Source organism: Eptesicus fuscus, chromosome 19 (assembly GCF_027574615.1).
Source record: "Eptesicus fuscus isolate TK198812 chromosome 19, DD_ASM_mEF_20220401, whole genome shotgun sequence".
Classification (NCBI taxonomy): domain Eukaryota; kingdom Metazoa; phylum Chordata; class Mammalia; order Chiroptera; family Vespertilionidae; genus Eptesicus; species Eptesicus fuscus.
Window position 1 is genome coordinate 1,686,814 of NC_072491.1, and position 27,055 is coordinate 1,713,868.

Sequence of the window (27,055 nt, forward strand, 5' to 3'; positions counted from 1 at the left end):
GGCCGAGGGTGCCCGCAGACCGGGAGGTGCAGGTCCGGCCGGCACCTGGAGCACCGGCCACGGACCACGTCCAGAGCCAGAGGGTGTGGCACGGCGGCTGGGAAGCCCCGGCCGTTCCCTCTGGCTGGTCTCCGTGGCGATTCCCCGCGTCCCCTGTGGCGCGTGTGCCGTTGGGATCGCTGCCGAGCAGGCGCCGGCGTTTCTGTGTCGCAGCTGCGGGGAGGGGAGGGCGGGGCCTCGGGGCGGGTGTGTGGTTGGCCCTGAGGGCGCAGCCCAGGCAGCCGCTCCTCCTTGTCCCCAGGTTCCCGCTGCAGCAGGAGAGCGGGCAGACGGTGGAGTGCACGGTGGCCCAGTACTTCAAGGACCGGCACAAGCTGGTTCTGCGCTACCCCCACCTCCCGTGTTTACAAGTCGGACAGGAGCAGAAACACACCTACCTTCCCCTCGAGGCAAGCCCCCCCCCCCCCCCGTGTCCCCAGCGGGACCTCCTCTCGCCTCCGTTTCCCCGTGAGTCAGGCGGGTGTGGAGCTGGTCGTGTGTGAAGATGAGAGCTGGCACCAGTGCCCGCCGGCCCTGGCGCGGGGCCGAGTGCTCCCAGAATGCAGTCTCTTCGCCGGCTGTTTGATAATTCCCAGCCTGGGCAGCCCACGGGGGCGCGGGTCCTCGCGCTTTTCTGTCGGTGGTTTACACTCGGTCCTTGTGTCCCCCCCACTCCCCTCCCCATCGAGGGCCGTGGCTCAGCTTCACACGCCGTGGCCGGAGGTGGGCTTCCGTGGCGGGCAGCCGTGTCCCTGTGAGGACGGGGGCCGTACGGCCCAGCGCTGGGACAGCCGCCCACGGGTGGTGCCTGTCACCAGCAGGGTTCGTCCTGCTGTCAGCCCGCTGCCCGCCGTGTCCGCGGGGCAGCCGTGCCCGCAGAGGCCTGTGCTGACGCGCGTCTGTGCCTCCAGGTCTGCAACATCGTGGCGGGACAGAGATGTATAAAGAAGCTGACGGACAATCAGACCTCAACCATGATCAGAGCGACGGCCAGGTCGGCGCCCGATCGGCAGGAGGAGATTAGCAAGCTGGTGAGCGTCCGTCCTGGGGCGGCCAGTCCGTGCCGGCCCCGGGGAGCAGACACCCTGACTCCGCCCGTCCCCACCTTTCCAGATGAGAAGCGCGAGCTTTAACACCGACCCCTACGTCCGGGAGTTTGGGATCATGGTCAAGGATGAGATGACGGACGTGACCGGGCGGGTCCTGCAGCCGCCCTCCATCCTGTACGGGGGCCGGGTACGTGCGGGGCGGGGCCTGGGGGTCCCCCATCAGGGCGGGGGGCCCAGGATCAGCCCGGGTCCAGGCGGGAACTGAGTGCGGGGGCTGCGCAGGCCCGTTTCCTTGGAATCAGCCTCCATCTTCCCGGGGTGACCGGCGGCCATGCAGAGGGGCAGCCTGCCCTGGGCCGCAGGCGCTCTCGGCGACAAGCTGCTTCCCGCTGCCCCTGTGCTGGGGGGGGGGGGCAGCAGTCGGTCACCTGGGCGTCTCTGGGTTTGCCCCCTGACCCCCAGCTTTTATCAGTGCGAACGCAAAGGCGTCCTGACCACCGAGCCCGGGGCTCATGCAGGGTCTCCCCCCTCCTCGCGGCTGGTCCTTCAGGTGCACAGCCTGGGGCGGGGGCCGCGGCTCGCTGACTGCGCGCCTTCTCACTGAGGGCGTGTTTGCTCGGAGGGAGTCCCCGCCAGCAAGGGGCAGTTTTGTTTGTGGGTCTTTCCTTTCGTGTTTTTAACGTTTTAAAGCTCAGCAGGCAGCAGAGGGATCGTAGGGAGAGGTCTCTTCTCTCCCCGGCTGCTCCCAGGGAGCACTGTTTTCCGCGCTGCGAGTGCCCCGATGGCCGCAGGGTTCCCCCTTCTTGTACGGGAGGCATATCATCTCATTTCACTTTTAACTGGCTTCAGAGAGGAAGGGAAAGGGAGAATCATGGATCAGCTGCCTCCTGCCCGCCCCCCACTGGGGGGATCGAGCCCATAACCTGGGCATGTGCCCCGGCTGGGAATCCATGGAACCATGACCTCCTGGTTCATAGGTCGACGCTGCGCCTCGCTGGCCGGGCTGCCGACGGCACAGTGAAGGCGCCTGCAGCTTGCTTTTGCACTTGGTGCTCCCTCTCGGAGCCTGTAGGAATCTTGGAGGTGGTTGCGTGTCTGTGTGACGTGCGTTGCATAGGGTCCCCGTCACTCAGCCACCGTCCTCCATTCACCTCTTCATCCCTTCATCTACCCACCCACCCATCCATTCACCCACCACCTATCCCTCCACCCATCTGTCCATCCAGCCATCCTCCCACCCATCTGTCCATCCATCCATCCCCCCCCTGCAGCCGCCTGGACCCTGCAGAGCTGGGCCGCCAGAGGTGGGCGACACAGATTCTGTTCGGAGCCTCAGGAGCCCGTCGGTCGGGGGACAGTGACAGCCCCAGGGTGGAGGACCGTGTCCCCGTTGTGCTCACTCTGACCGTCTCGCCATTTGCAGAATAAGGCGATAGCCACGCCCGTGCAGGGCGTCTGGGACATGAGGAACAAGCAGTTCCACACGGGCATCGAGATCAAGGTGTGGGCCATTGCCTGCTTCGCGCCCCAGCGCCAGTGCACCGAGGTCCACCTCAAGTAAGGCGCCAGCGGCAGGCGAGGCACGGGCTCGGGCGGGAGGGACGGGTGGGCAGCCTCTCCTGGTGTCAGAGCCGCAGCCGGGCGGGGACAGGCCGCGCGGTGGCCCCCCCCCCCCCTCACTGCTGGGCAGCACCAATGAGACAAGAAAACAGCAAATGGGAGTAAGTGTGAAAAGGAGGTGAGAGAGCTGGACTCAGTGAACTAAGCTTATTTTCTTTCTTTAAAAAAAAAAAATATTGGTTTTTTACAGAGAGGAAGGGAGAGGGAGAGAGAGCTAGAAACATCGATCAGCTGCCTCCTGCACACCCCCCCACTGGGGATGTGCCCGCAACCAAGGTACATGCCCTTGACCGGAATCGAACCTGGGACCTTTCAGTCCGCAGGCCGACGCTCTATCCACTGAGCCAAACTGGCCAGGGCTAAGCTTATTTTTAAAAACACATTAGCTACGTGTGTCTGTGCGTGAGGGAGACGGAGAAAGTGAAGCCAGAAGGAGGGGAGGTGGTCAGAGACGGGGCCTTGCTCCCCGGCAGGCGGCTGTCCTGGGGCGGGGGGTGTGCCCGGCAGCCCAGCCAGGGGTCGCCCCTCCAGGGAGCCGGGCAGCGCGGGCGGCCCTGCTGCACCGCCTTTGAAAGCAGCGCTGTGAGCCGCAGCGTCCGCACGGCGGAGTTCCCTCCTCACGTGGAAGTGGGAGCGCCGGGACCACGGCCGGGGAGTCGCCCAGGACATTTCTGCAGAGGGAGCTGCCGTGGGGGGGAGGGGCTGTCGCAGGGCCAGCGGCCGCCCCGAGAGCCCTCGGAGCCGAGCTGAGGCCCGCGTCTGGGCCGGGCCTCCCCGGGGTCTGTCCTCGGCCCCTTCCTTCCGCTGTGCCTGGAGCCAGGTGGGCCCGCGGTCAGTGCCGTGGCGCTAAACGCAGACGCTGGCGTGTTTCCTTGTCGACACCGACCGGCTGGGCTGGATGGGTGTCCTTCGCCTCTTTGTCGAAGGCGACGTTATTTTTGCTCCAGAGCTTAAAACAGGCCGGCCTGTGCCCCGGAGCCTCCGGCCTGTGCCCCCCGGAGCCTCTGGCTTCGCTCTTCTGTTTTCCACGGTGATGTCACCCCGTCTCCGAGCTGTGCACACGAGGGAGCGGCCCCTCACAGTGCGTGGCCTGCACGGCCTGAGCGGCGGGTGTGCCCCACGGAAGCGGGGCCGTGAGCAGGGCACCGCGTCACTCTGCACGGAGTGTCACGGCCGGGGTGGGGGCAGCGGGCCTGTTGGAAGTCTTCGGTTTATTGGGGTGACCCTCAGTGGCCTGTGGGTGCTTAGCCTGCACCTTTCCCCCGAGTGGACGCGCGGGCACCGCTCTGTCCGGGGCGGCGGCTTCGACCCCGACCTCCGGGCACGGCGTTGGGTTGGGTCTGGACGCCGGCACGCGGGAGGCTGCCGGCCCGACGGACCCTCTCCTCCAGGTCCTTCACGGAGCAGCTCAGAAAGATCTCGAGGGACGCGGGGATGCCGATCCAGGGCCAGCCGTGCTTCTGCAAGTACGCCCAGGGCGCCGACAGCGTGGAGCCCATGTTCCGGCACCTGAAGAACACGTACACGGGCCTGCAGCTGGTGGTGGTCATCCTGCCGGGCAAGACCCCCGTCTACGGTAGGCGGCCGCGGGCGGGCGGCGGGGCGGTGGCGGGCGGGAGTGGCAGCCGCGTCCCGAGGGAGCCCGCGACGGGGTGGGGCCGGCTGCTCTGGGAGGTCAGCCTGGTGGTAGCCGAGGACACACAGGCTTCCGGGCGTTGACTGCTAACTCCTGAGTCCTGGGCGCTGTGGGGGAGGATGGCCTTCCGCCCCAGGGGGGCAGTGCCGGAGCCAGAACTGGAACCCAGAGGCTCTGACTTCCCTGCGCCTGCCTGGCCCCTGTCTCCCAGGCCCGGGGCGGGGCGGGGCGGGGCGGGCAGGCGAGAGAGAGCTCCGGAGGTGCCGGGAGAGCCACCTGAGCGCCCCCCCTCCCTGCCGCAGCCGAGGTGAAGCGCGTGGGGGACACGGTGCTGGGGATGGCCACCCAGTGCGTGCAGATGAAGAACGTGCAGCGGACCACGCCGCAGACGCTGTCCAACCTCTGCCTCAAGATCAATGTGAAGCTGGGGGGCGTGAACAACATCCTGCTGCCGCAGGGCAGGTGAGCCCCTGGCGTGGGGGGCGCACGCGCTGCTGGCTCTTGCTGTCGCTGACAGACACCGCGTCTGCCAGGAGGTGGCCCGGTCACGGGGGAAGAATCGGAGTTTGGCATCGGCAGGCATGGCCTCGGCCCGGGCTCTGCGGCCCGGGCTCCTGACGGGCTCAGTGCGGGGACGACAGCAGGGCCTGTGGTGCAGGTGGCGCTCGGGGCGGGTCTGTGTGGAGTGGCTGCCGTGGGCTCAGGGACAGAGACGGCCCCGGAGGGTGAGCAGCTGGTGTCCGCGCGGCGAGGCCAGCGCTGAGGGCGCCGCTGTGGGCGCCGGGAGCAGGGCCGTGCGGACGGACAGGCGGAGGCGCCCTCGGCAGGAGGCTGCAGCTGGAGGTTCGGGAGTGAACAGGGTCCGGCTGACCTTGTTCCCAAAGCACTGTCGGCTCCTGGTGCCGCCGGGCCCGGAGCTCCTGCCTCATCCCCGGAGGAGGGGCCCTCGGAGACCAGTGGGTCTGGCTGAGGGGAAGGAGGAGGTTCCAGGATGAGTCCGAGGTCCCGGGCCCGTGGGGAGAGAAGGCAGGTTGGTGGTGAGGTCGCCTGGAGGCCCCGGGGGTGCGTGTCCGTGTCGGCCTCGAGGGGAGACGGGGGTGGAGGTGAAGTCTGGGGTCAGGGATGCCGCTGCAGGGCTCCTGCTGTGGAGGTGGGAACCCTGGGAGGGTGCAGACAGGGGGGAGGTGGGGGTCTGGGGCTAAAGGTCGTGGGGGTCAGGGGTCAGGAGCTGGCAGTGGAGCCTGAGAAGGGAGGGGAGGGTCAGTGGGCGGGTCCTGACCCCAAGGTGGTTTGTCCTGAGGCTGGACCGGTGGCATGCAGGTCGGTGGCATGCAGGTCGTTAGTGACCTTGCAAAGAGGAGTCTGGTTGCCATGGCAGCGTGGGGAGGCGTTGTACACCGCCTGCTGCTTCTGGAGCTTTGCGAGCGCAGGGAGGGAGGGAGCCGGGGGAGAGGGGGGGGGAGCCGGGGGAGGGAGGGAGCCCAGCGGCAGGTTTGAGTCACGGCGGCAGTGGGTGCTGTTGGGAATGATCCAGAACTGGGGGTGGGGTGCAGGGTGGGGGTGTAGGAGGGGCGGGGCCTGTGCTCCTCCCCCCGCTCCTGCTCACAGCCTTGCCAGCGGTGGCGCTCGGGGTTAAGGGAGGGGCTGGTAGGAGGCCTTGTAACCCCAGAAGCTCAGGCCGGGCCGTGGGCGGGGCCGTGGGCGGGCCGCCGGGTGGACGGGTGCCGGCCGGACCCTCCGTACAGCTGTGGGAGGACGGTGTCGAGTGGCCGCGAGCCCCTCGCTCGGGAAGGGGTAGCAAGCAGCTCCTGGTGTCCCGGGGCAGAGCTGCCCGTGGTTAGACCACGCTGGGCGCGGATGGGGACTGGCCCGCGTCTGGGGCACTGACGCGGCACCCCCCCCCCTTCCCCGCACCTCCACTCGGGCGGGGGGTCCTCGGTGCCTGGGTGGGAAGCGCCCGTGCCCCTGGTGGGCCAGGAAGTCCGCGAGGCCGTGCCGCCAGTTCCCGCCGGTGAACGTGGGAGGTGTTCAGTGTGCGCAGAGGTGGACGCCCCCCCCACCCCCCGTCCAGCCTCAGCGGCCGGCCCACCGCCCCCCCCACGGGTTCTCCGAAGCTCACGTGGCCGTGCCGTTCACTGCGAGGCGTTCTGAGTGTGTCGCTAAGAGAGCATCGCCCAGTGCCCTGGCCGCCCGGGAGCGGGGTGCCCGTGCCCAGTGGGCGTGCCCAGCCCCGGCCTCACGCTCGCTCTCTTCCCGAAGGCCGCCCGTGTTCCAGCAGCCCGTCATCTTCCTGGGGGCCGACGTCACGCACCCCCCCGCGGGGGACGGGAAGAAGCCTTCCATCGCTGCTGTGAGTGCCACTGGGCCCTGGCGGGGGGGTCGGGGGGGACACGGTCCCGTGACCGCCAGACGGCCAGATGGCCAGACGGCCAGAGCTCTTGCTGAGAGCAGCCGGGAAGTCTGAGTCCCGCCGGAGAGGCATTGGGGGCGCTGCCGGCAGGCGGGCCAGTGCACTGAGAAGCAGTGAGAGCGGCGTGTTAGCACGAACACGCACCCCAGCCAGCATGGCCGTCCCCCGAAGGGGGCGCTGCTCCTGGGCCTGGCCGCACTCGGGGCAGACCGAGGCCTGCGGCCCCTGTTCTAAAGCGTGGGCACGGCTTGGACCACACACAGTCCTCCCCTCCTGCTCACTCTGGGTGTCTGTCACCCAGGAGGCGGCGTGGCGGCCTCGGTTCTCAGGTGACACTGCCGACCCCGGCCACTGCGCCCAGCCTGCCTCCGGGGGAGGAGCGCGGTCCGAGGCGGCAGGTCCCTGTCGACCCGGTGGGGCTGCGGAGGGCCGCCCGGGCCGCTGTGTCCGCCGTTTGTCCAGAGCCCTCTGTCAGGGCAGCTCGTGGGCCCTGCCCCCGCTCGAGACTAAGCAAGCAGTGTTGGCACCTGTGAGCCCCTGCTCCGCGCCAGGCACGGGGTCAGTCTCGCTCCCTCCCGCCCACAGGTCGTGGGCAGCATGGACGCCCACCCCAACCGCTACTGCGCCACGGTGCGGGTGCAGCAGCACCGCCAGGAGATCATCCAGGACCTGGCGGCCATGGTGCGCGAGCTGCTCATCCAGTTCTACAAGTCCACGCGCTTCAAGCCCACGCGCATCATCTTCTACCGCGACGGCGTGTCCGAGGGGCAGTTCCAGCAGGTGGGCCCTCGCTCTGTTCTCGGCGTGCTGGGGTTTGCCTGTCTGTCCGGCAGAGCGGCTTCTCGGGGTCTCCACAGGGAAGGGGGGTGCGGCTTACGTCCTGTCCTACCGCCCCCCGTGCCTGTGTTTGTCAGGTCACGGGGCCGGTGGGCACGGGCGGCGACGCTGAGGCCGGACAGACGGGGCGGGAGGAGCGACGGTGGGCCTGGGGCCCGGAGGGCTGTGCGGGCGGAGGCGGAGGCTTTGTGGGGCGGGCACCCCATCGTGTTGCGGTGTGCGGGGCGGGCAGTGAGCGCAGCGCCGGAGAACCGCGGCGGCGGGAGGGGTGGCTGGGAGCCCTGAGAAAGCAGTCAGCGGCCCGGCCAGTTTGGACGTGGAGGGAGGCGGTCTGGGAGGCGGTGGGTGCGTCACGGCGCAGGGGGCACCGCGGAGGGCGGTGAGGGGAGCAGCGGCTGCGGCGCCCCCAGGTCAGCGGGGCCTTGGGCAGCTCGCGTCCCCGCCTGGACCTCGGGCGGTCAATGCCTGCGTGTGCCCACTGCCCGGGTACCTGCACCTCTGCTCCCGCCACGTCCCCGACACGTCCCCGGGAGCTGCTCTCAGGAGGCAGAGGCGGGTGCGGGCACGGACCTGAAGCCGCGGAGGCCCCGGCGGGAGGGGCCGGAGGGCCGCCTGGTGCCGGGGAGCGGGCGGGTGCAGGGGCGGGGCCTGTGTGCCCGCCTGCCTGGCCCGGGGCAGCAGCTGGTCCCGAGGCCGCGGTCGGCGAGGGGAATGGGTGCCGAGGCCGACGGGCCCCATGGCACCGCCTGTGCAGAGCCCGGGTCCCCTCCCTCCGGCCGGAAGGTGCTGCTCGGCGCTCCCAGCCTCCTTGGCGGTTTGTTCCGCCCCCAGTCTCGGGAGGGCCGGCCGGCGTAGTCACACACACAGCGCAGCGCTAACGGGCCGGGCCTGGGGTCTCAGGTGTGTGGGGGACGTCCCCGTCTCTCTGAGGACAGCCGGAGGGAACGGGACGGTGCCTCCCGCCCTGGTGCCCTAACTCCCGGGCTCCCGGGCCTGACTGTAGTCACCACAGCCAGCTTGCAAGGTCGATGGTCCCGTCTCACAAGTGAAAACCGGGATCGGAGCGGGCGCCTGGCTCTCCCGCAGCCTCACGGCCGCCTCGTGTCGGAGTGGGGATCGGACTTACCCGACTCCTAAGCCCGGTCTCTCCTCGGCCGCTCCCTCTGCTCCAAGACAGACGTGGGCTGTGCTGTGTCCGTGGTGCCGCATGCCCCGTGCGGCCCTTCGTCCGGCCGCAGCGCCTTGCGCAGCCCGTGCTGAGCGTTCTGCGCCTCGTCTCCTTACACCGCTGGCCCATGAGGCCTGGCTGTCAGTCTCCGTCATACAAGTGACACGGGTTCCGAAAGGCAGAGGCACGCAGCCATGAACACGCCAGCGGGACTCGAGGGCGTGGCTGCAGATGCGTGTCACGTGCCGCGTGTCACTCAGCGGTTTGTTTCCCGGTAGCAGGCCGAGGCCGCGCCGGCCCTGACGCCCTGTCCCCGCAGGTCCTGCACCACGAGCTGCTGGCCATCCGCGAGGCGTGCATCAAGCTGGAGAAGGACTACCAGCCGGGCATCACGTTCATCGTGGTGCAGAAGCGGCACCACACGCGGCTCTTCTGCACGGACAAGAACGAGCGGGTGCGTCTCCGCCTGCCCCGGGTCGGGGAGCCTCCGCCCTGAGGGCTGCGTGGGGCCCGGGTCGGGCCGTTAGAGAAGCGCCGTCCTCCGTCTGGCGAACCCCCGGTCCACGGAGACGTGCTTCAGTGAGGAGTGGCCGGTCCGACGTCTCCGTCACTTTAAAGAGTTGGACGGGGCGGCCCCGGCTCAGGGCGGTGGGCAGTGGGCGGGGCTTGCTGGGCTGCCCGCCTCCGGGCTGGCTGACGCCCCTGTGTCGCTGAAGGTCGGGAAGAGCGGGAACATTCCAGCAGGCACCACCGTGGACACGAAGATCACCCACCCGACCGAGTTCGACTTCTACCTGTGCAGTCACGCTGGCATCCAGGTAAGGGCAAGGGCCCCAGCAAACACACGCAGGTGTGACCTCGGCGTGGGCACTCGGTGGGCCGGGGCCCCAGCCGTGGTCAGGGGCTCGGGACCGCCGGGCGCTGGGGACAGGGACCCGCTGGGAAGCTGGGTGCATTTCAGAGGAGATCAGGTCCAGGCAGGAGCGGTGAGGGCCACGTGCAGGCGCACCGGTGGGGGCAGGGGTCCCTGGGCCTGGTGCTCAGCAAGCGGGGTGAGAGCTCAGGTGACAAGACCACCTGGTGACGGCGGCCTCACATCCGGTGACCAGGAGGGCGCAGGAGGTGTGGGCAGGGCGGTGAGGGACGAGGGGCCGCCCCGGTGAGCTCACACCCCGTGGTGGGGTCCACGCGTGTCACCCCCACACGCGTTTGCTGGGCACCTGGGCAGTGTCTCTGGCTCGTCCGGTCTCGGCAAAGAGGGTGGTCCCGAGGGTCTGCCGCGCGGGTGCCGGGCCAGCAGCCCATTGCCAGCTGTGCGCCGGGAGTTCGGCCTGGCTGCCGCCCAGCACACGGGCTCGGGTCTGAGGCTGCTAGGACCTGCGTAACCTCCCAGGGGGACGGGACGGCGGCCTAAAACCTGAGGCTTCCCTGTGAACTTGGCAGTCGGACAGTTTCCTGGGGATTGTTGCTGCCCGCCGCCGAGGTGTGGCCTGTGGGCCCGGTGCATCCCAGGCCGCAACGGCTCGTCCGTGTTTGCAGTTGTTACGAGGAAAGAGAGGCCGAGCCTTGGAGAGAGCGGCCTCCCTGCGGGTCCCGGGCAGCCCCTCTCCCGCTCACGGCCTGCCAGCGGGCGCCCTTCCCCCTCAGGGCCCTCGGGCCTGTTCTCTGCCCCGGTGCTTTTGGGGGGGACACATGGGCCTCGAGGGACAGGCCCCCTTACACAGAATGCCCCGCGGCCCCCGCCCCTTTGACAGCCACCAACGAAATGGCAAAGTGGGGTGGGGCAGGGACGGGACGTCTGTCACTGGGCCCAGCACAGGGGTGAGCGGGCAGCCGTGGCCGGACGGAGGAGTCAGGCGGGACTTGGCGGGAGGCGGGCAGGCGGGCGGGCCGGCTGAGCAGTGCGGCAGCTATGAGGGTGCCCGTGCTGGGGGGCAAGGCTGCCAGCTCCCACTTCCTTCAGTTCCAAAAGATTTCAAGCTACACAAACTGCATAAATAACACGCGTGTGCCAACTCCCTTCTTAAAGTGTTGTCACACGTGAGTTCTAAGAGGTTTTTCTTGCCTGTAAGTGGAACACTGTAGAAACCTGATCTACACGGGTGACGCAGTCTGCGGGACAAACGTTTTCCTGGTGTTTTATATGTTTTCTATGACTTTTGTATCTGAGTGAGTGTGTGCGGTCTGTGTTACACGCCTGATGAAGTACATCCTCCGGTGCCTTTTGCAATGACCATAATAACGTCGCTGTCTGTCTGTCGTTAAACACCGCGTCCTTGGTAAGGAGCGTGCGAGCGGTGAGTCTGCCGTCTCTGACCCGCGGTCTGCTTTCAGGGAACAAGCAGGCCTTCCCACTACCACGTGCTTTGGGATGACAATCGTTTCTCTTCCGATGAGCTGCAGATCCTCACCTACCAGCTGTGTCACACCTACGTGCGCTGCACGCGCTCTGTGTCCATCCCCGCGCCAGCGTACTACGCTCACCTGGTGGCCTTCCGGGCCAGGTACCACCTGGTGGATAAAGAACATGACAGGTGAGTGGCTCGCCTCTCCGGCCACCGGTCCCAGCAGGGGTCGCTTCCGAAGCAGGCTGTGGCCACTGCTTTCCCCGCGGGAAGCAGCCGGAGCCAACAGAGGCCCGGTGCCGAGCCCAGCGCCGTGGGGGCGTGGCCTGGCCGAGCCGTGGGGGCGTGGCCTGGCCGAGCTGACCGGCTGTCTCTGTCCCTGTCCCCAGTGCTGAAGGAAGCCATACCTCCGGGCAGAGTAACGGGCGGGACCACCAGGCGCTGGCCAAGGCGGTCCAGGTCCACCAGGACACGCTGCGCACCATGTACTTTGCTTGACGTGTTGTGTTTACGATTGTGTGCGGAGTCGGATTCACACGAGACCAGCGACACTCAGACCAACCGACGCCAGCCCGTGGCAGCCAGCACTGGACCCCAGACGTCGTGGACTCAGCCGAGGCTCCTCTCCCAGAATGCCTTCCGTCCCGGATTCCACACTCGTTCTGAGCTGCAGACCTGTATGAGACCCCACTGTCGCAGGAGATAGGGTTTGCCAAAATCTATCCGCTGCTCATTAAATCGTCCCGTGTTTCCTAAAAACATCTCCTAAAAGCAGTCTATGAACTCAGGGCTTTAAAACATTTTTAATTTATTTGGTCATTCGATTTACTTGTTTTTAACACGTGATTCTGTATGGAATTGATGGGCTCAAACTAGCTGTGAGCGTTCTCTGAGGGTGAAAGCAACGCAAACACTATTGTGGTTTTAAAGCCTTGACCATTCTGACGTTGTCACTAACGCGTGTTCCACGCGACACTCGTGTGCCCTGACGTGGCTCCGCAAGCTCTTAGGGGCCCGAAGGGGCTGGGACACCGCAGACCGCGCCCACTCGACATTTCTAGGTCCAGAGAGATTGGCAGCCAAGTGCCATTTTAATAAAAATTTATTTAAAAAAAGAAAAAAAGAAAAAAGATGGTATGCCCACAGTCTAACGGTGAGCTCGGTCCTCTGGGACTGACGTTTATTCTCCAAAGTTCCTGAAGAATACGGGTCTGGTGATGGTACAGTACAATCCTCCTCACTGTTGTCTGTGATGTAGAGAATACGTGTATCTGGCTGCAGTATTAACGTGAGCTCGGCGTGTGCTCAGCTCCTGGCCTCGGGACTCCTCGTGCTCGGCGTCGGGGCGGGAGGCCGCCGCCCCGTGGGTCTCGGCTGAGGCGCAGAGTGCGCGGCGGACTCACTCACAGCGGCCGCCCCGTGTGGACTGTCGCCTGTACCCTTGGGGCCGGGGCGCTCACGGCATTCACTCGCGCCCGCCCGCCGCCTCCCCGGTGTGGCCAGCGATGAAGCACAAGTGGACTGTACGGATCCTTCCGCTCCGGGAGGACGTCCGTGTGCCGGGTGTCATAGGGTCTGTGCGCCGAGACCCACGGAAAGCCGTCGGCGGGGCTCTGCCGGGCGCCTTGTCCCCGGAGGGCGGCTGACATTGCCAGCGTGAGGGCCAGACCCTGCCGCGGGGATCTGCCTTCTGGGCCCCGGCGTGGGGTTGCCACCCAGAAACCATTGCACTAAGAGGGATGCCACGGACGGCGTGGAAGGTGACGGCAGACGGCTCTGTGCCACGTGGGCTCTGTCCCGGCAGCAGTTCTCTCCAGGGTCCGGCCACGCTCGTTGTAGAGACTCAAGGAAGGAGACGGCCTTCCCGCGCTGCTTTGTGCTGTTTCCTGTCCCTGCTGACGGCCCGCCCCACACTTACCTCTGGCGCCGTGGTGGCGGGGTCCCCAGGGGGCTGCCTCCCCTGGAGGGGGTGCCCACCACCTCCTGTCTGTGCTCCGAGGCTGGGGGACAGGAAGTGCGGGGCTCCCGTGGACACGGCCGGGTTCTGGCGGCGGTGACGGGGGTGGGAGTGTTTGTGAAGCTGTCTACGCTGAGCGGTGTGTGCGTGTGCGTGTGTGCATGTGGGTGTCTCCTCAGTGCAGTCGTCTCTTCTTGCTGTATCTCGTCTGTTCCAACGACAGAGGCCTTTGCTCTGAGAAACGTCGCAGCTCCCTGTCCTGTTGGCAAGTGGCACTTTCTCCCGCGCGGACACCGCCCGCTCCTGGGTCCCAGGCCCTCCCGCCCAGGAGGGACCTTCACCCACACGCTCTCAAGTCAGGCCGGTTTCCAGCCACTTAGGATCATCGACAGGACCGCGGCCCGGGCGGCGTGGTGCCCGGAGGAAGTGCCGGCTCCCGGGCCTCACTGCGGCCTCGGGCCCGGGGCTGCCTGACATCGGGGACCCCGCCTGGAGCCTGTGGAGGGGCCCTGGCCATGAAGCTCTAAGCTGAAACCTGGCAGAAAACTACACCTGACTTCCTCACAGATTGCTTCGAGGCAGCGTTTCCTTTTCGGCGGCACCGCACTCCCTCCTGCAGCCTGTGCTTGTCTCACAAAGCGCCCCCGCTCACGGCATCGACGGCCAGGCCGCCTGCACGCACCTCTGTGTCCGATGGCTCCGAGACAGCGCTGTGGGTACACTCAGGTACACAGCTGTCCCCAGACTCCAGCCAGTGCCGTGGGCGGGTGAATTGTGAGTCTGAGACGGCGGAAGGCCTGGGGCAGTAGAATCATCCAGGCCCCGTTCATTTGGAAGTCGGGGGGCCCAGGCCGTCTGACTGCTCGCCCCCACCCGGGGCCACCTCAGGCTCAGGCCGAGGAGGGGCACCCCCATCGGCTGGCTGCGCCCCACCCCACTGTTAGTAAGGTGTGCCTTGCTTGAAGCAAACTGAATGTGAAATGAAATGATGTAGAAGTCGGGGTTCATATAAAAGAAAACCTGGGATTTATCTCGTCTCTTTAAAAGAGCTCTCCCAACTAGACCCTTGCATTGGGACCCTCGGAGCCTGCTTCAGTGCTCACTGAGGAAAATGAGCGCAGCCCGGGACCCGCAGCGGAGCCCTGGCCGCGGCCCCGGTCACCGCGTGCGGCTGGGAGAGGCCCGCCCTCCGTTCCCGCGGCGGCGGTGGCGGGCGGCGCGGATGCCGTGTTGTATGTTGAGCTTCCCGTTGCTCAGCCCGGTGTTGCTGTTCGTTCTGCCTTTCTGCTCTGGTGTGTGTGGTCCGTGTGGGCGTCCTGGTGCGCGTGGCACCGGATTTGTCAGCTAGAAATCATTTCCCAGCTTGTATGAGTCGCCTAAAGTTTACCTGCAGGTTTGCCGGCTGATTTATTTTTGAAAGCCACAAATGTAAGTTTTCTGGATGAATTGTTTTTCTTATATATATGCAGCAATGTAATGCTACACTGATCTGCGGGGAGATTTACCTTTTCTGTTTGCAAGGCAGTTTTCCAGTCGAATTATATATTTGATACAATATGTGAAGGGCGGGCCAGCCGAGCGCCCTGCGGGTGGGACCCCAGGTGTCCCCAGGGGCCTGAGGTGCTGGGCTGGGTGAGGGGGCTCGGCGGGACTTTGAGTGGATGGACAGTTACAGGATTTTCATGGGCATTTTCCTCACACTAAGGCGGTTCCATGCGGAGGAACTTTAGAAGTTGGCATGACCCCGACCGTGGACAATCCCAGTGGCCCGGACAAGCCATAGACACTCCCTGTGGCCTCTGACTCATCTCTCTCTCTCGTGAGAAAAGGAATGTACAGTGGAGGAGCTTCCTCGGTGTTTGTACGCTCACTTTCAGAATGCAACTCTTTTATTTATATTTTAACCCTCCCCCCAAGCACCCCAGCTGTCCTCTCTGGCTGCGTCGGCTGCCGTGACGTCTGTCAGCGTGGACACCACGTGGCGGCCTCGCCATGGGGCTGTTCTCGTCACACACTCTTTTTTGTAAGGAAAATTTTCAGCTCAAAATAATTGCACTGATCTCGACAACCTCCTTCTGTAATTATGTCCGACCCGCGTCCGCTGTGCTTGTCTGGCTGACTGGAAGTAGGTCTGGGTCGCGGAAGCCGCGGAACCGTGCGTGGGCCCCGGGACGCCGTGCCGGTGCCCGGAGCGGCTCCTCCCTCGCCTGGGCCCGCGCTGTGCGTGCAGGGCAGCGTGGCCTCCCCTCGTTTCCCGAGGAGCTGCAGGGGGGGGGGCGTGTGCTCACGGAGGCCCGCAGGTGGCGTCGTAAGAGGCCCTTGCACGCCCTTGGGTGCTCTGTGGCTTGCTGTGGTTTGCCGGGACCCCGGGCGCACGGGGCCGCGTGGAGAGCAGGCGTCTGTGTGGCCCGTGTTCGGCGAGAGGGACGCCTCCGGGCCCCTCTCTGGTCAGCCGTCTTGGTGAAGCCACAAGGTCACTGCTATGTCTACACCGTCATGGTGCGGAGAGGCCGCGGCCCAGCGCTGTCCGTCGGCCTGCGGTGTTTGCCAGGGGAGTCCTGTTTGCTCGCACCCCCTCTCCCGGGTGCGCGTCTGTTTGGGGTCAGGCCGCCCGGAGTCTCCCGCCAGCCAGCCACCTGGTGCGCGAGATGCCGTCGCGGGCCCTCACCTCGTGCTCTGTGGGTACGTTTCGCCGTGTGACTGTCCCCAGTGAATGTATTGGCTTAGCCAGCTCACTACAGAAGGTGGTTTCTAAATACCTTTTAGTTTTAAAAAAAAAATGCAGATAAAGGCTACCTCTGAATTCTCTGTAGTTCGTGTTTGCTCTTAGCCTCGCCGTCCACACTGAAAATAGCCAAACGTCTCCCCGTAAACTGAGTGTGAGCACCTCCGTTCAGCGCCGGCGTGGCCGGAGCGTGTCCACGTGGCCGGGGCTGGCCTGCTCCGAGGAAGGACACGTCCTTCCTGCCTTACCCACGGCTGGGTTGGAAAGGCGTCCTCTGCTCCCGCCGCCTCCTCACCGCCTCTGTGAACTCACCAAGGGCTTGGACCCCGAATCCCGGAAACCCCACAATTAAAGCGGCCGCATGGTGATAGCAGTGCGGGCATGCCGATTGACCTTTGACCCTGAGCCTTGCGTTCCCATCACGCCCTTCTGAACACCGAGCGGAGGCTGAGTGGGTTGTTCTGTCTGAGTCCCAGGCCCCGTGTTTGGAAGGCACGCAGGGCCGCCGCCGTGACGGGAAGTGGGCGTCCCACTCCCTGGGTCGTCGCAAGGTCGTTGCAGGAAGCCCGTCCCGGGCGGCAGTCAGGACTGAGTGCCCTTGTGACCGGTCCCTGCCCACACACGGCCGGAGTCAGCGGCACCTCTGCCCCCTCGCTCTTCCCTTGTGCTGGCACGTCCTCAGAGGGCGAGCGACGCTGAGTTTGAAGGGACAGGCGGGCGGCGTTGTCTGGCGGGGAGGACGCATTGGCCTCGGGCCAGAGGCTCCCGGGCGTCCGAGCTCGGTGCGGGCCTGTCCCGTGGCTGCTTCACGCCCGGAAGAGCTGAGTGTCCTTCGGTCCTCGGGACGCTCGCACTGTCCACCCGAGGAGCGTGGGGTGCCCGCAGGGAGGCTGGCCGCTGGGTGAGTCAGGACCCCACATGGGTGTTTTTCAGCCAGGACCCCACATGGGTGTTTCGGGGACCCTGCACGGCAGCCCCTGCTGGATCAGTCATGGGGACCGACAGCCCGGATCCGCCCATCAGCCTTTTGTGCCCGGGTCTCCAGAATCAGAGCCCCCCACCCCACCCCCCAACGTGTGCGCTCCTGAAAGTGGTTAACGAGGAGAGAACGAGACCACTGGTGCTTTTGTGAACTCTGCTCTCTAGCTGGGCGTGGGGGAGTGTTAGGCGTGTGAGGTCCGGGAGCGCCTGGGCCGTGGGCCGGGGGGAGGCGGCACCTCACCGTCTTCCCGGGTGCGGGGCTGCGCCAGCGCTGTGCGCCCCGTGGAGCTGAGCCTGCGGAGCTGGAGCTGCACGCCGGCGCTCACTTCCCCGGGGCCCAGCTCCTCTGAGCCTCCCAGGTCCTCCCCCCCGCGATCGGACCCCAGGAAGAGCCCACACCCCGGACTGGGTGCGCTGCTTGCCCGTGTGGGGGACCCGAGGCTCCTTGGACTCTGGAGGCTGTGGGAACACCCTCATGGGAGGGGCAGGCCCTGGGAGACCCCGTCTCGGCCTCGTGCCTTCGAAGCCTGGGCCTCGGTGTCCTCGGAACCCGTCGGGGCTGCGTTCCCATTGGGCGGTAAGCCTGCGCCGTCCCCACGTCCGTCATCCATCGCCTCCTGCCTTTGTCAAAGGTGCTGTCTCGTGTCAGAAAACGTGAGGTGGCGGTCGCGTGGCTTCTCCCGCGCCCTGGCCCAGGCCATGCTGCAGGGACTCCAGGCGCTGGCCGTGGCCGTGCCGTGGCCGTGGCCATGACTGAGCCGGGTGGGGTTGCTCAGTCGCTCCCGAGTGTTTAGTCTGATGGAGCTGGATTTTTCAAAGGAATCGGAGTCTCGTCTGTGAATGCGCTCCTGCGCCGCTCGGGGTGGGCGTCCTGCCCTGGCTGATGGTCGGACCGCAGCCGCTCTGTGTCGGGGGCGATGTGATTGGTCTTGAGTGGGGGAGCTCGTCCCTGCTTTTATTTCACAAACGCGTCGGAAGCCCTTCCTGTGGCTCCTCTGGGGGGGCCCCCCCCGCCCTCCGTCCTCAGCAGGCGCAGGGACAGCATCGCCCCTTCAAAGCCACGTCCACCTGGAAGTCCCGAGGCCCGGCCTTGGGCAGAGTCCGCGTCGGCGCCCTGAGCGCGAGGGGTTGTAACGTCGTTGCTGGAGGCGTGAGCTCATGTTTTATAACTGTAGAGACTAGTGCGTTTTCACGGTGTAAGCAGTTTTCAGAGAATAATTGTAAGGTTCTGTACAGCAAAGTGGCTAATTCCTCATCAAATACAAGAGAAGAATGTAGTGTCTAAATCCAGAATTTTCTTACCTCTGGTACACTTCGATTACTCACCTAATATGTATGGAGGGGTTTGAACCCTGAGTTTTATCAACTTTTCTAGTTTTATTTTATTTTTATAAAATAATTGAAAAAGAACCAAAAATGAATTCAGAAGTTTCCTCTTGACCCCGCCACAACAAAACCCTTTCGGAGACATTTTGAATCAAAATGCATTTCGACCATTAAAGTTTACTCTCCCCACGAAGCCCCGCCGCTGCCGAGCCCGCCGCTGGTGCTCGCGTCCCCTCTGCCACTCGCTGCTTCTCCGCGCGGCCCCCGGGCCGCGTCCTGTGCCGATAGGGGCCGGGCCGTGTGCTGTGCTGTAAATTGGCAGTTCCTGTGCAAACTAGCATCTCTACCCGTTGGCCTCTGCGTGGCTTCTCGAGAGTTCGCTCATGAATTGTATCGGCTGTGGAATGACGGGCCTGCTGCACCCACCTCGGCGGCGGCCCGTCCTGTCCAGCTCCCTGCCGTTGTGTCCTGAGCCCGGCCGGCGCTTGCTCGAGGCCGGGGGGGAGGCCCCTTTAGATGAAGCCTTAATCCGCCGTTCCATTTGTAAGTTTCAGAGCATGGTAGGCGGGTGAGTGTCAGCTGGCCAGGTCAAGATGCTGTCTGGTAATGCAACTTGTCTTTTCTCCAGAGTTACAAAGGGAAACGTTCAGTGACGCGCCTCTCTCCCCGTCTCTTCCCCCTCTTCCTCTCCCTCTCTCTCTCCTGGCTGTTGCCATCGCTCAGTGAGAACGGACCATTGTGCATCTCTGTGGCCGTCAGTCAGAAAGGCCGCTCTGAAAGCCTTGAGGCTTCTCCAGGTGGTTTTAATGTTTGGATCCCCCTCCAGCCTGAGATGGACGCATGGCTGATGGAGAGTATGATTTGGGCATGAATCTGATTGGCTCACGTTCCAAGCTTCCTTCAGGTAGTGCCACCTGCCATCGCTTCTGCCTGTGACTCAATGGATTTTTGTTTTTGTAAAAGCATCTTAAATTTAGACACAAAATGGAGGGGACCCAGCTTTCTCTACAATGCGGACCTACCTCACTACACAGTTGGGTGCTATTCACTAAGCCTGTCAAATTAAATTGGAAAAGGTAACCAAACGTGAGCTGTAAACTCCACGTGAAGCTTGAAATCACAGTTTCCGTTTATTTAATAATATTTTTTATTTATTTTGTGCCTTTTGTGTTGAATCCTGATGCGTTGAAAACAAGATCCGTTTCAAATTAAGCACCTGTCCTCCAGGTGGGAGGGAAGCCGGCTGGCCTTGGCCTTGGAGAGACACCCAGCCAACCACTCACATACATGGGAATCCCAACTGCCTTCTTGTGAAAAAAGAAAAAAATTATGTCCAAGAGAAAATCTCACATTTTACAAACAAATTCCAAACTCTTCTATGCACATACGTATAGCTGTCACTCATTTCTGTGCCAACGAAGGGGCGGCCAAAACCAGCCCGCGTCCTCTTGTTGCTTTTTCGCTGCCTGGCCCTTCTCCCTCTGGTGTGTACGTTGATTTCCTGAGCAGCAACGGACTGCCGTCCATTTCATCTCCCAACCGCAGGCAGAGGTGTTGCTGACCGCGGGCAGGGGCGGCGCCGTGAGGCTGTGGGGAGGGGAGGCCTTCAGCAGCAGCCAGCAGCCCGGGGGTCCCAGGGAGGAGCGCCTCCTGGCAGGTGAGGAGGCAGAGGGGATGGGCCACTTTCCACGCTTTTGTATTGGGCAGTTTACAATTCTAGACTTTTCCTACTCTGGCGATCTTTTTTAACTTAACCCTTTGGAGGTAACGCAATATTTTGGAGTCTTAAGAATTTGATTTTATACCAATAAGAAGTAAAAATTCAGGGGAATCTCTCCTGTAGTGCATAGTTTTACTATTTTAAAGAGATCTCTGAATTTGACAAGAGAGCCAACATTCCTTAGTGGCAAAACTCTGAAAGTTGATGGACGTGGGCGGCTTTCTGCTGCAGGATCTCAAAAACGGGGCAAATTCTGGGTAAACGTCTTTCGTGTGAAACTCCTGTCGGGCCGCTCCGTGGGCTGTTGAGTGGAGTGAGTCACCCTTTATGCTGCATGTAGGATGGGCCCTGATGCACTTTCTCAGTAATAACAGCTGCCCTGCGATTGGCTGGCCAGGAAGCGTCGTCGTAGGAACAGGAGTCCCTGGGCAGGTGGTTGGGTTTATATAGGTACCTCAAGAAAAAGAGCCTGAATGTGCTGCATCTGTTTCTTTAGCGTCTCTGTGTAGCCTTTTGTTCTGCTCTGACTGTTGTTTAGATTTATGCTTTCGGACCCGAGAGGCTGTTGAGAGAAGCCTGAGAGGGACCCTTGTGGGGACACCATGGCTTTGTTTCTTTAACTTCACCATCGGGTTCAAAGGTTGCCCACAAGTAGCATCATCCTCTGCCCGACACACCTGAGAGGGTGTCGGCGGGCGGCGGGCCTAGTCCTTCCCTTGCGCGCTGCGTCCTGGATTCGGCCTCCGCGCCAGGCAGAGGTTGGGTAACTCGTTGCTAAGGTCAGACTTAACCATCGTGGCATCTCACACGTTTTCAACAGACCCCACACGGTCGCCACTGAGTGAGTAGCATGACCCTAGAGGAGCTGCTGGCCCCGGGCAGCGGGGCGGCGGCCTCTCCGGAGAGCCAGGCTCTGCATCTCCGCCCCCTGCTCGCACCCTAACCAAACGGGTGGGGCGTGGTCTTGATGGACAGAAGCTAAACCGGTGGAGAAAGCTCCAGGCTGAGAGGCTGAGCACCTCGGTCGTGTCTAAGCTTAGCTGGGTCCTTTCGAGTTTGTTTTACAGCTTCCTAGGTTAAGTAGTTTGCACTATTTTTGCAATAAATTCATGGAAACCCTAACAGTTATTTGTTTTGTTTCTTACTGTGTGTATATAAACTAATACTAAAAATTTGGCATAGTGTTTTTTCACCTCCTTACATAACCCTTAACATGCACAGAATGCTGTAAATCCGATAAAATATGTGAATGATATTTTATAAAGTTATTTTGTATGGTGTCAATTTTGTTTTGCCTCATAGTATGTCAGCAAAAAATAAAATAAAATTCCTTGTATTTACAGCTGCCTCTCCCCAAGGTCTTCAGTTGCTTGTGTGTTTACTGGTACTGCCCAGGGCAGTGGCCCGCGGGCCACCGGTTGGCGACTGCTGGTCTAGGGCTTCTACAAGCATCGGACTCACCCATTCCTTGAACAGTGCTGGGCACTGCCCCTGAGAACTTGGGAGTCTGGGGGTGAGAGCCACAGGAATGGACTGGATGGTAGGACAGATGTCTCTAGGATGAGTTGGGGTGCTTCTACTTTAGCAGCCGGAAGGAAGGAAACCATTCAGCTGAGCCCCAGATGAAAGCCCTGACTCCACGTCCTGTGGGAATCAAACTTGTCCATACTCGGGGTTCGCGGCCGGCGGGTCGCTGGGCCCCCTGCCCTGGCTGAGGCTGCCTGCACTGGCGCAGCTCTGAGTCCTGGGCCTCCTGGGGGGGTTGACTTCTGTCTGTATAAAAAGGGGAAGGCCAAGGACAGTGGATTGAGAAAAGCAAAAAGTGGCTGAAGGTACTAGGATGCAGGGCTACTAACGCAGGCGGAGGTTTCGTTCCCCGTAAGGCAGGCCTGTTTGTAATCGTCAAAACTGGAAACAACCCAACTTGGGACTCACCCATTCCCCCGGGACTCGGTGACCGCGGGGTCTCCATGCACGGGAGCCCTCAGCAGGCGTGGGCCTGGGCTGCTGACACTGTAACAGCAGCCACGCGCATGTACCGCACGGAAAAGCCCGCCGCAGCCACGCGCACTGTGGGTCCTTCCGTGGCCGGGGAAAGACAGGCCAGAAAACCACAGTCTGGGGGCTACTGTGGGTTTGTTTTTTGTTTGTTTTTTTAAGTCTATCTTTTTATTGATTTCAAAGAGGAAGGGAGAAACATCAATGATGGGAGAGAATCAATGATCGGCTGCCTCCTGCACGCCCCACACTGGGGCTCAAGCCCACAACCCAGGCATGTGCCTTTGACTGGAATCAAACCTGGGACCCTTCATTCTGCAGGCCGAACCAGCTGGGGTGCTACTGTGTTTTTTTTTGTTGGACCTATGAAAATGGTTTTTACATTCTTAAATGGTTGGAAAAAAATTTTTTTTTAAATTTATACCCATGAAAACTATTCAAAATTCAAATGTCAGCATCCAGAAATATTGTCTTGAAACAGCCACGCTCATTCCTTAGGTACTATCTCAGTCTGCTTTTGTACAACGGCAGGGTTGAGTAATCGACAGCCCACAAAACTGAAAATACTTTCCATATAGCCGGTTTCAGAAAGGGCTGGCGCCGCTGTAGGGCAGGGCCTCGCTCAGCGGCTGCCAAGGTAAAGGGAAGGAATGAGTTGGATCTCGCAGAAATTTGGGGGGAGGTGATAAAACTGTTATCGTAATTGCAGTGGTTACATGACTCTGCATTTGTCAAACTCAGAATTGTACACCAAAAAGTGGATTTTAAAATTTATTTTAAAAAATAAACTTTAAAAACAAGAGAGACAGAAAACATCAGTGGTTGCCTGGGAGCAGGGAAAGGGAGTCCCTCCAAGGGGTACGTGGGATGTTTGGGGTGACGGGACTGACTGCTTGCTTACACAACCGACAGACTGAACAAGGGTGCTGTTACTGGATGTAGATATCTAAATTTTTAAAAAAAGATTAAAAAGGTAAGAGCCAGAAAATACAGAGCTTATGGTTTTCTCTTGTGGACGGTAATAGTTACGGTAGGTGTAAAGAAGGAACAGTAAATGAGTTATATCTTCAAGATACAAAAGGTTCTAAAGTGTTTAAGAAAAATATGCTTATGCAGAGGTAGTATTTCTTTTTGGATTTATGATTTGACTTAAAATTTTCATCTGGGAATAAAAATGCTAGAAATGCATATTTTAAAATTTCACAAAAGTCTCAGATAATAAGCGAAGCATTAGAATAGAGGGTTCTAAAATTAGATCTAGAGCATTTTACTGTAAAAATACGTATAACTTTTAATTTAAATTTTTTGTCTTTACAGTTAAAAATGCTGTATTTAAACAAATAATCAAATTTTCTTGAAATACAAAAATGCCAATGTAACTCACTACACACAATGTAACAAAATGTAACTTAAACTACATTTAGCTAAAACTAGACGCAGTTGTCTTACATGACTGCTACGTAGCAGCTCTGGAACTCGACCCCGAAACGAAAGCTAAGCAGAATCGCCTTTGGCTGTCCAGGCAGCTCTTGCTTGGTGCCCTCCAACTGCATTGTGGGCCAGAGCTTTCCTCTGGCCATTGTGTGCAGATGCCTCAGGCCCTGCGTCTCAGCGAGGAGGGGCAGTGTCTTGGAAGCCTCTGGAAGATGAGGAGACTGAAGGCGCAGTGCTGGGCTAGTCCTGGAGGGCCTCACCAGGCGGACTTGGAAAGCATTTCGTTTGGGGTTTAGGATTCTGCTTCATCACTTTCATCGTTGTTATTCTCATTCTCCTCCTCCTCCTCCTCCTCTTCCTTCTTCTCCTTAAGCATTTTCAGATACTTACTCGCTAGTATCTTCCTTGGTAATATATCTTAAAAACAGAAAGCTAGCATCAGCAGTTGCTTCTGGTAGACTATGCATACAGCCACGCACATTCCAAAATGTACTACTTCCTGCTCTGACCTCTAAAGTAGGTCCCGAAACAAGACGGAATCAGACGGCGTTCTGGGTGGTCTCCTGACCAGTGCTCCAGGTCTGTTTCCATTTCACGGAATGCAAACCATGTGCTGCTCTGTGTGCCAGGCTGGCCCGCCCAGGGGGAGACTTAGCCCTTTTCAGCCCTGGCCCACGCCGCTTGTTCCACAACAGTTAGTTTGTGTTTCCGGGGCGAAGTGGACCAGCCCAGGGTTTTCCCTTCGGCGGCAAGGAGAAGTCCCAGGGTGGGTCTGCCACGCTCTCCAGCGGCCACACACCCTTTTGGAGGTTGTTGACCTCATCGTCATCCTAGGTGAGCCACGTTACAAACATACTCAACAGGCAAGACTGTGCCAGGTCACGGCTAACTTTGGCACCTACAGAAAGCAGCGCAATGTTCGCTGCAGTGAAAGCAGGGAGAAAGGCTGTACGTTACCTGCCAGAAACTGGAACGTTTCCGATTCCTCTGCAGTATTCGATAAATCATGGTAAGTGAGTGCTTTCTTTTCTTTTCCACTGCCGTGTCTGTAGGAATAGGTGGCTAGATATTGGACAAAGAGTTCCTAAAACAAATGAAAAGGTAAAATGAAAGGTGTGCTTTGAAAACACCACAGAACTTAAAATTTGAATTACATTAAGGTGGATGACTGCAGACTATCTTGGTTTCTCAAATGACAGGAAATGACCGAGGAAAGGAGAGCTAGGAGGTCAGAAAGAAACCAAGTATCAAAGTTGGTGGGGAAGCAGGCATTTCCCTAAAGTTTACTTTAGATTTTTAACTCGGTAAAAATATTTAAAACGAAACAATGAGTCGTAAATGTTTAATGACCAAGCTCTACAGTAAAAAAAAAAAAAAAAGGAGCAGGAGACCATTCAAAAATTGTTTGGCTCAGGAATACTTTGTCTTAGGTGGTTCGCCTATAAATAAAACAGTCAAAAACCGGAAGCTCAGAACAGACCACATTTCCTATTTCGCCCACACACCTTCCCTAAAGCAAGGGCCTGCACTGAGCCTCTCACTCCACCCAGCACGGTTAGTGAGGAATCAAGTGCCTGCTGCATAAATATGTGTGTGCGCATATATATATATATATATTTTTTATTGACTTCAGAGAGGAAGGGAGAGAGAACATCAATGATGAGAATCACTGATGGGCTGCCTCCTGCACGCCTCCTACTGGAGATGGAGCCCGAAACCCAGGCACATGCCCTTGATCGAAATCGAGCCCGGGACCTTTCAGTCCACAGGCCAACGCTCTCTCCACTGAGCCAAACCAGCCGGGGCTAAATCTTGCTTCCTGAATACTTACAGGACCACACTGTGCCGGGAAACAAGCACCCCAACATCCATGCCGGGCGGGCATTTCCCTGGCTCTAAGAAATCTGGGATTTCCCGCCGCCCCCAGCTCTGGCCCAACACTGCAGGGGCTGACGGAGGAGGAGCCGGAGACTCCACCTACGGCAAGTCCCAGCAACCGAGGAACTGGGGGGCTCCCGCCACGCCTCCCCCGCCGCGGCCAAATCGGACACGGCAGGCTGTCCAGCTCGCGTCCCTGCGATTCCCTCCACCCGGGGACGTCCCGCTGGGATGGGGGGGAAGTGCGGAGACCCCAGGCACCCGGGCCGGACCTCGTCTGGAAGCCCTCGAGCTTCGCGTGGCAGCGCCCGGGCCCTCACTGGGCCGTCTGGGGAGCTGGGGCCCCGAAACCACGAAATAGGCCGAAAGGGAGAAAAAGGGGCAGGCTCTGGGGTACAGCGCGGCGCCTCGGCCGGAGAAGCAATGACACCGCCCAGCTGACCCCCGCGCGAGGGAGGACGGGAGGGCGCGCGGGGGAAGGCGGGAGCCACACAGGGTGGGCGGGGCGAGGGCGCGCGAGGGAGCACGGGAGCGGCGCTGAGGGCAGGGCCAAGTGAAGGAGGGCGCGCGAGGGAGCACGGGAGCTGCGCTGGGGGCGGGGCCAAGTGAAGGAGGGAGCGCGGGGGCGGGGCCGAGTGTAGGAGAGCGCGCGGGGGCGCGCGCGGCGTGGACAGAGGTGCGCGCACGCGCGAACCCACGGAAGGGTAGCTGGCGTCGCGCGGGCCCACGGGAACTGCGCAGCGCGGCCGCTCCCGGCGGCCCCCACCCCCGCCCTTCACTCCTCCCCGCACGGCGCCCGCTCACCGTAGCCTTAGCCGTGAGCACGAGCGCCTCCTGGTTGATGCTGGACACCTCGGGCGAACTCTTCATGATGACCCGGATGCGGGACAGGGGCAGCGACACGAGGCGCTGCTCCCCGCACTTGTCTCTGCCCACGACCATGTCCGCCATCTTCCTGCCCCTCCCCCGCGGCGGCCGCCGGGACTCGCCGCACGGTGGCCGGCCGACACGGGCGCTGCGAGAGCGACGTCCCGCTGCCCCCTGGGAGTTGTGGTGCGGGGGAGGCGCCACGGCGGGGTCCGGCGGCCGTCCTTCCGGGGACGGACTACAAGCTCCATGATGCCCCGCGCATCCCGCGGCTGCGCAGAAGGAGCCCGGGGGAGCCTGAAACGGCGGCGGCGTGGGGCGCGCTGTCACCTGGCTGGGTGGCAGCCGGAGCCCGAGGGAGGGTGGGTGCTGCTCAGAGCAGGTGGGCGGTGCAGGAGTTCCCGGAGGCGGGAGAAGGTTCCCCCCTCGGTCCGTGTCGCTCAGTAAGTGTGCGGTATCTTTTCTGCTGGGACTGGGGATGCAGCGTGCACCAAAGGGAAGGCGTTCCTGAAGCCGAATTTCCGGAGGGAAGGCAGGAAAGGAGCCGGCACCCAGCGGGATGCTGATCCAAACCGGGAAGGAAGGCAGAGCAGTGTGAGGAGATACGGAGGAACGGCCACCGTTTTAACCGGGGCGGTGGGAGGAAGACGGCGGCGAGGAGAGGAAGCCGGCCTGACGTCTGCGAACGCGCTTCCGTGGAGAAGAAACAGATGCAAAGGCTCTGAGGCAGGAGCTTTCCCGGAAAGCTCCACAGGACCGGGGTGTGGAACCAGGTGTGCCCGCCAGGAGGACCGAGAGGTGTCTGTCCTGTTGGCTTTTATTCTAAGGAAAAGGGGAGGAGGGTGAAAGATAGAAGAGGGATGATGGGATTTGTCTGAAGTTTTTAAAACAGTCTCTGGCTCTTGATTGCGAATAGCCCAGGCGGGAGTGGTAAAGGTGGAAGGTCTGCGGTGGGAGCAATGCTAGGCCAAGAGGGGCAGGCTTTCCCGTGGCACTCACCCACCCCTGGGGCCCGCAGGGGCTTCCACGTGTTGACTGCTGTGAACATGGGCACAAATACCTGTT

The 27,055-nt window shown here is 61.6% G+C and overlaps 2 protein-coding genes across 2 annotated transcripts in view; one reads left to right on the plus strand and one right to left on the minus strand.

The window, feature by feature from the left end:
• AGO2 (argonaute RISC catalytic component 2) overlaps positions 1 to 11,915 on the plus strand; it is a 39,556-nt gene extending 27,641 nt beyond the window's left edge. The window contains exons 8-19 of the mRNA XM_054708742.1: positions 302 to 449; positions 951 to 1,070; positions 1,153 to 1,275; positions 2,512 to 2,645; positions 4,100 to 4,284; positions 4,647 to 4,806; positions 6,604 to 6,694; positions 7,340 to 7,534; positions 9,079 to 9,213; positions 9,476 to 9,577; positions 11,094 to 11,293; positions 11,494 to 11,915. Coding sequence (XP_054564717.1) covers positions 302 to 449; positions 951 to 1,070; positions 1,153 to 1,275; positions 2,512 to 2,645; positions 4,100 to 4,284; positions 4,647 to 4,806; positions 6,604 to 6,694; positions 7,340 to 7,534; positions 9,079 to 9,213; positions 9,476 to 9,577; positions 11,094 to 11,293; positions 11,494 to 11,602 — 1,702 coding nt within the window. The 3' untranslated portion in view covers positions 11,603 to 11,915. The remainder of the gene's footprint in view (positions 1 to 301; positions 450 to 950; positions 1,071 to 1,152; positions 1,276 to 2,511; positions 2,646 to 4,099; positions 4,285 to 4,646; positions 4,807 to 6,603; positions 6,695 to 7,339; positions 7,535 to 9,078; positions 9,214 to 9,475; positions 9,578 to 11,093; positions 11,294 to 11,493) is intronic.
• Positions 11,916 to 22,569: 10,654 nt separating this feature from the next.
• Positions 22,570 to 26,762, minus strand: CHRAC1 (chromatin accessibility complex subunit 1). The gene is made up of 3 exons (XM_008156630.3): positions 25,928 to 26,762; positions 24,203 to 24,329; positions 22,570 to 23,662 (listed from the first exon to the last, which is right to left on the minus strand). The coding sequence occupies exons 1-3, from the start codon at positions 26,072 to 26,074 to the stop codon at positions 23,538 to 23,540; spliced, it is 399 nt and encodes a 132-aa protein (XP_008154852.2). The 5' UTR covers positions 26,075 to 26,762; the 3' UTR covers positions 22,570 to 23,537.
• Between the last annotated feature and the right edge of the window lie 293 nt (positions 26,763 to 27,055).

Coding starts and splice junctions, on each gene's coding strand:
- CHRAC1 (XM_008156630.3), bottom strand. CDS start 26,074: ATGGCGGACATGGTCGTGGGCAGAGACAAGTGCGGGGAGCAGCGCCTC. Junction 24,330..25,927: donor TGCTCACGGCTAAGGCTACG/GTGAGCGGGCGC, acceptor CATTTGTTTTAG/GAACTCTTTGTCCAATATCT. Junction 23,663..24,202: donor AACGTTCCAGTTTCTGGCAG/GTAACGTACAGC, acceptor TCTGTTTTTAAG/ATATATTACCAAGGAAGATA.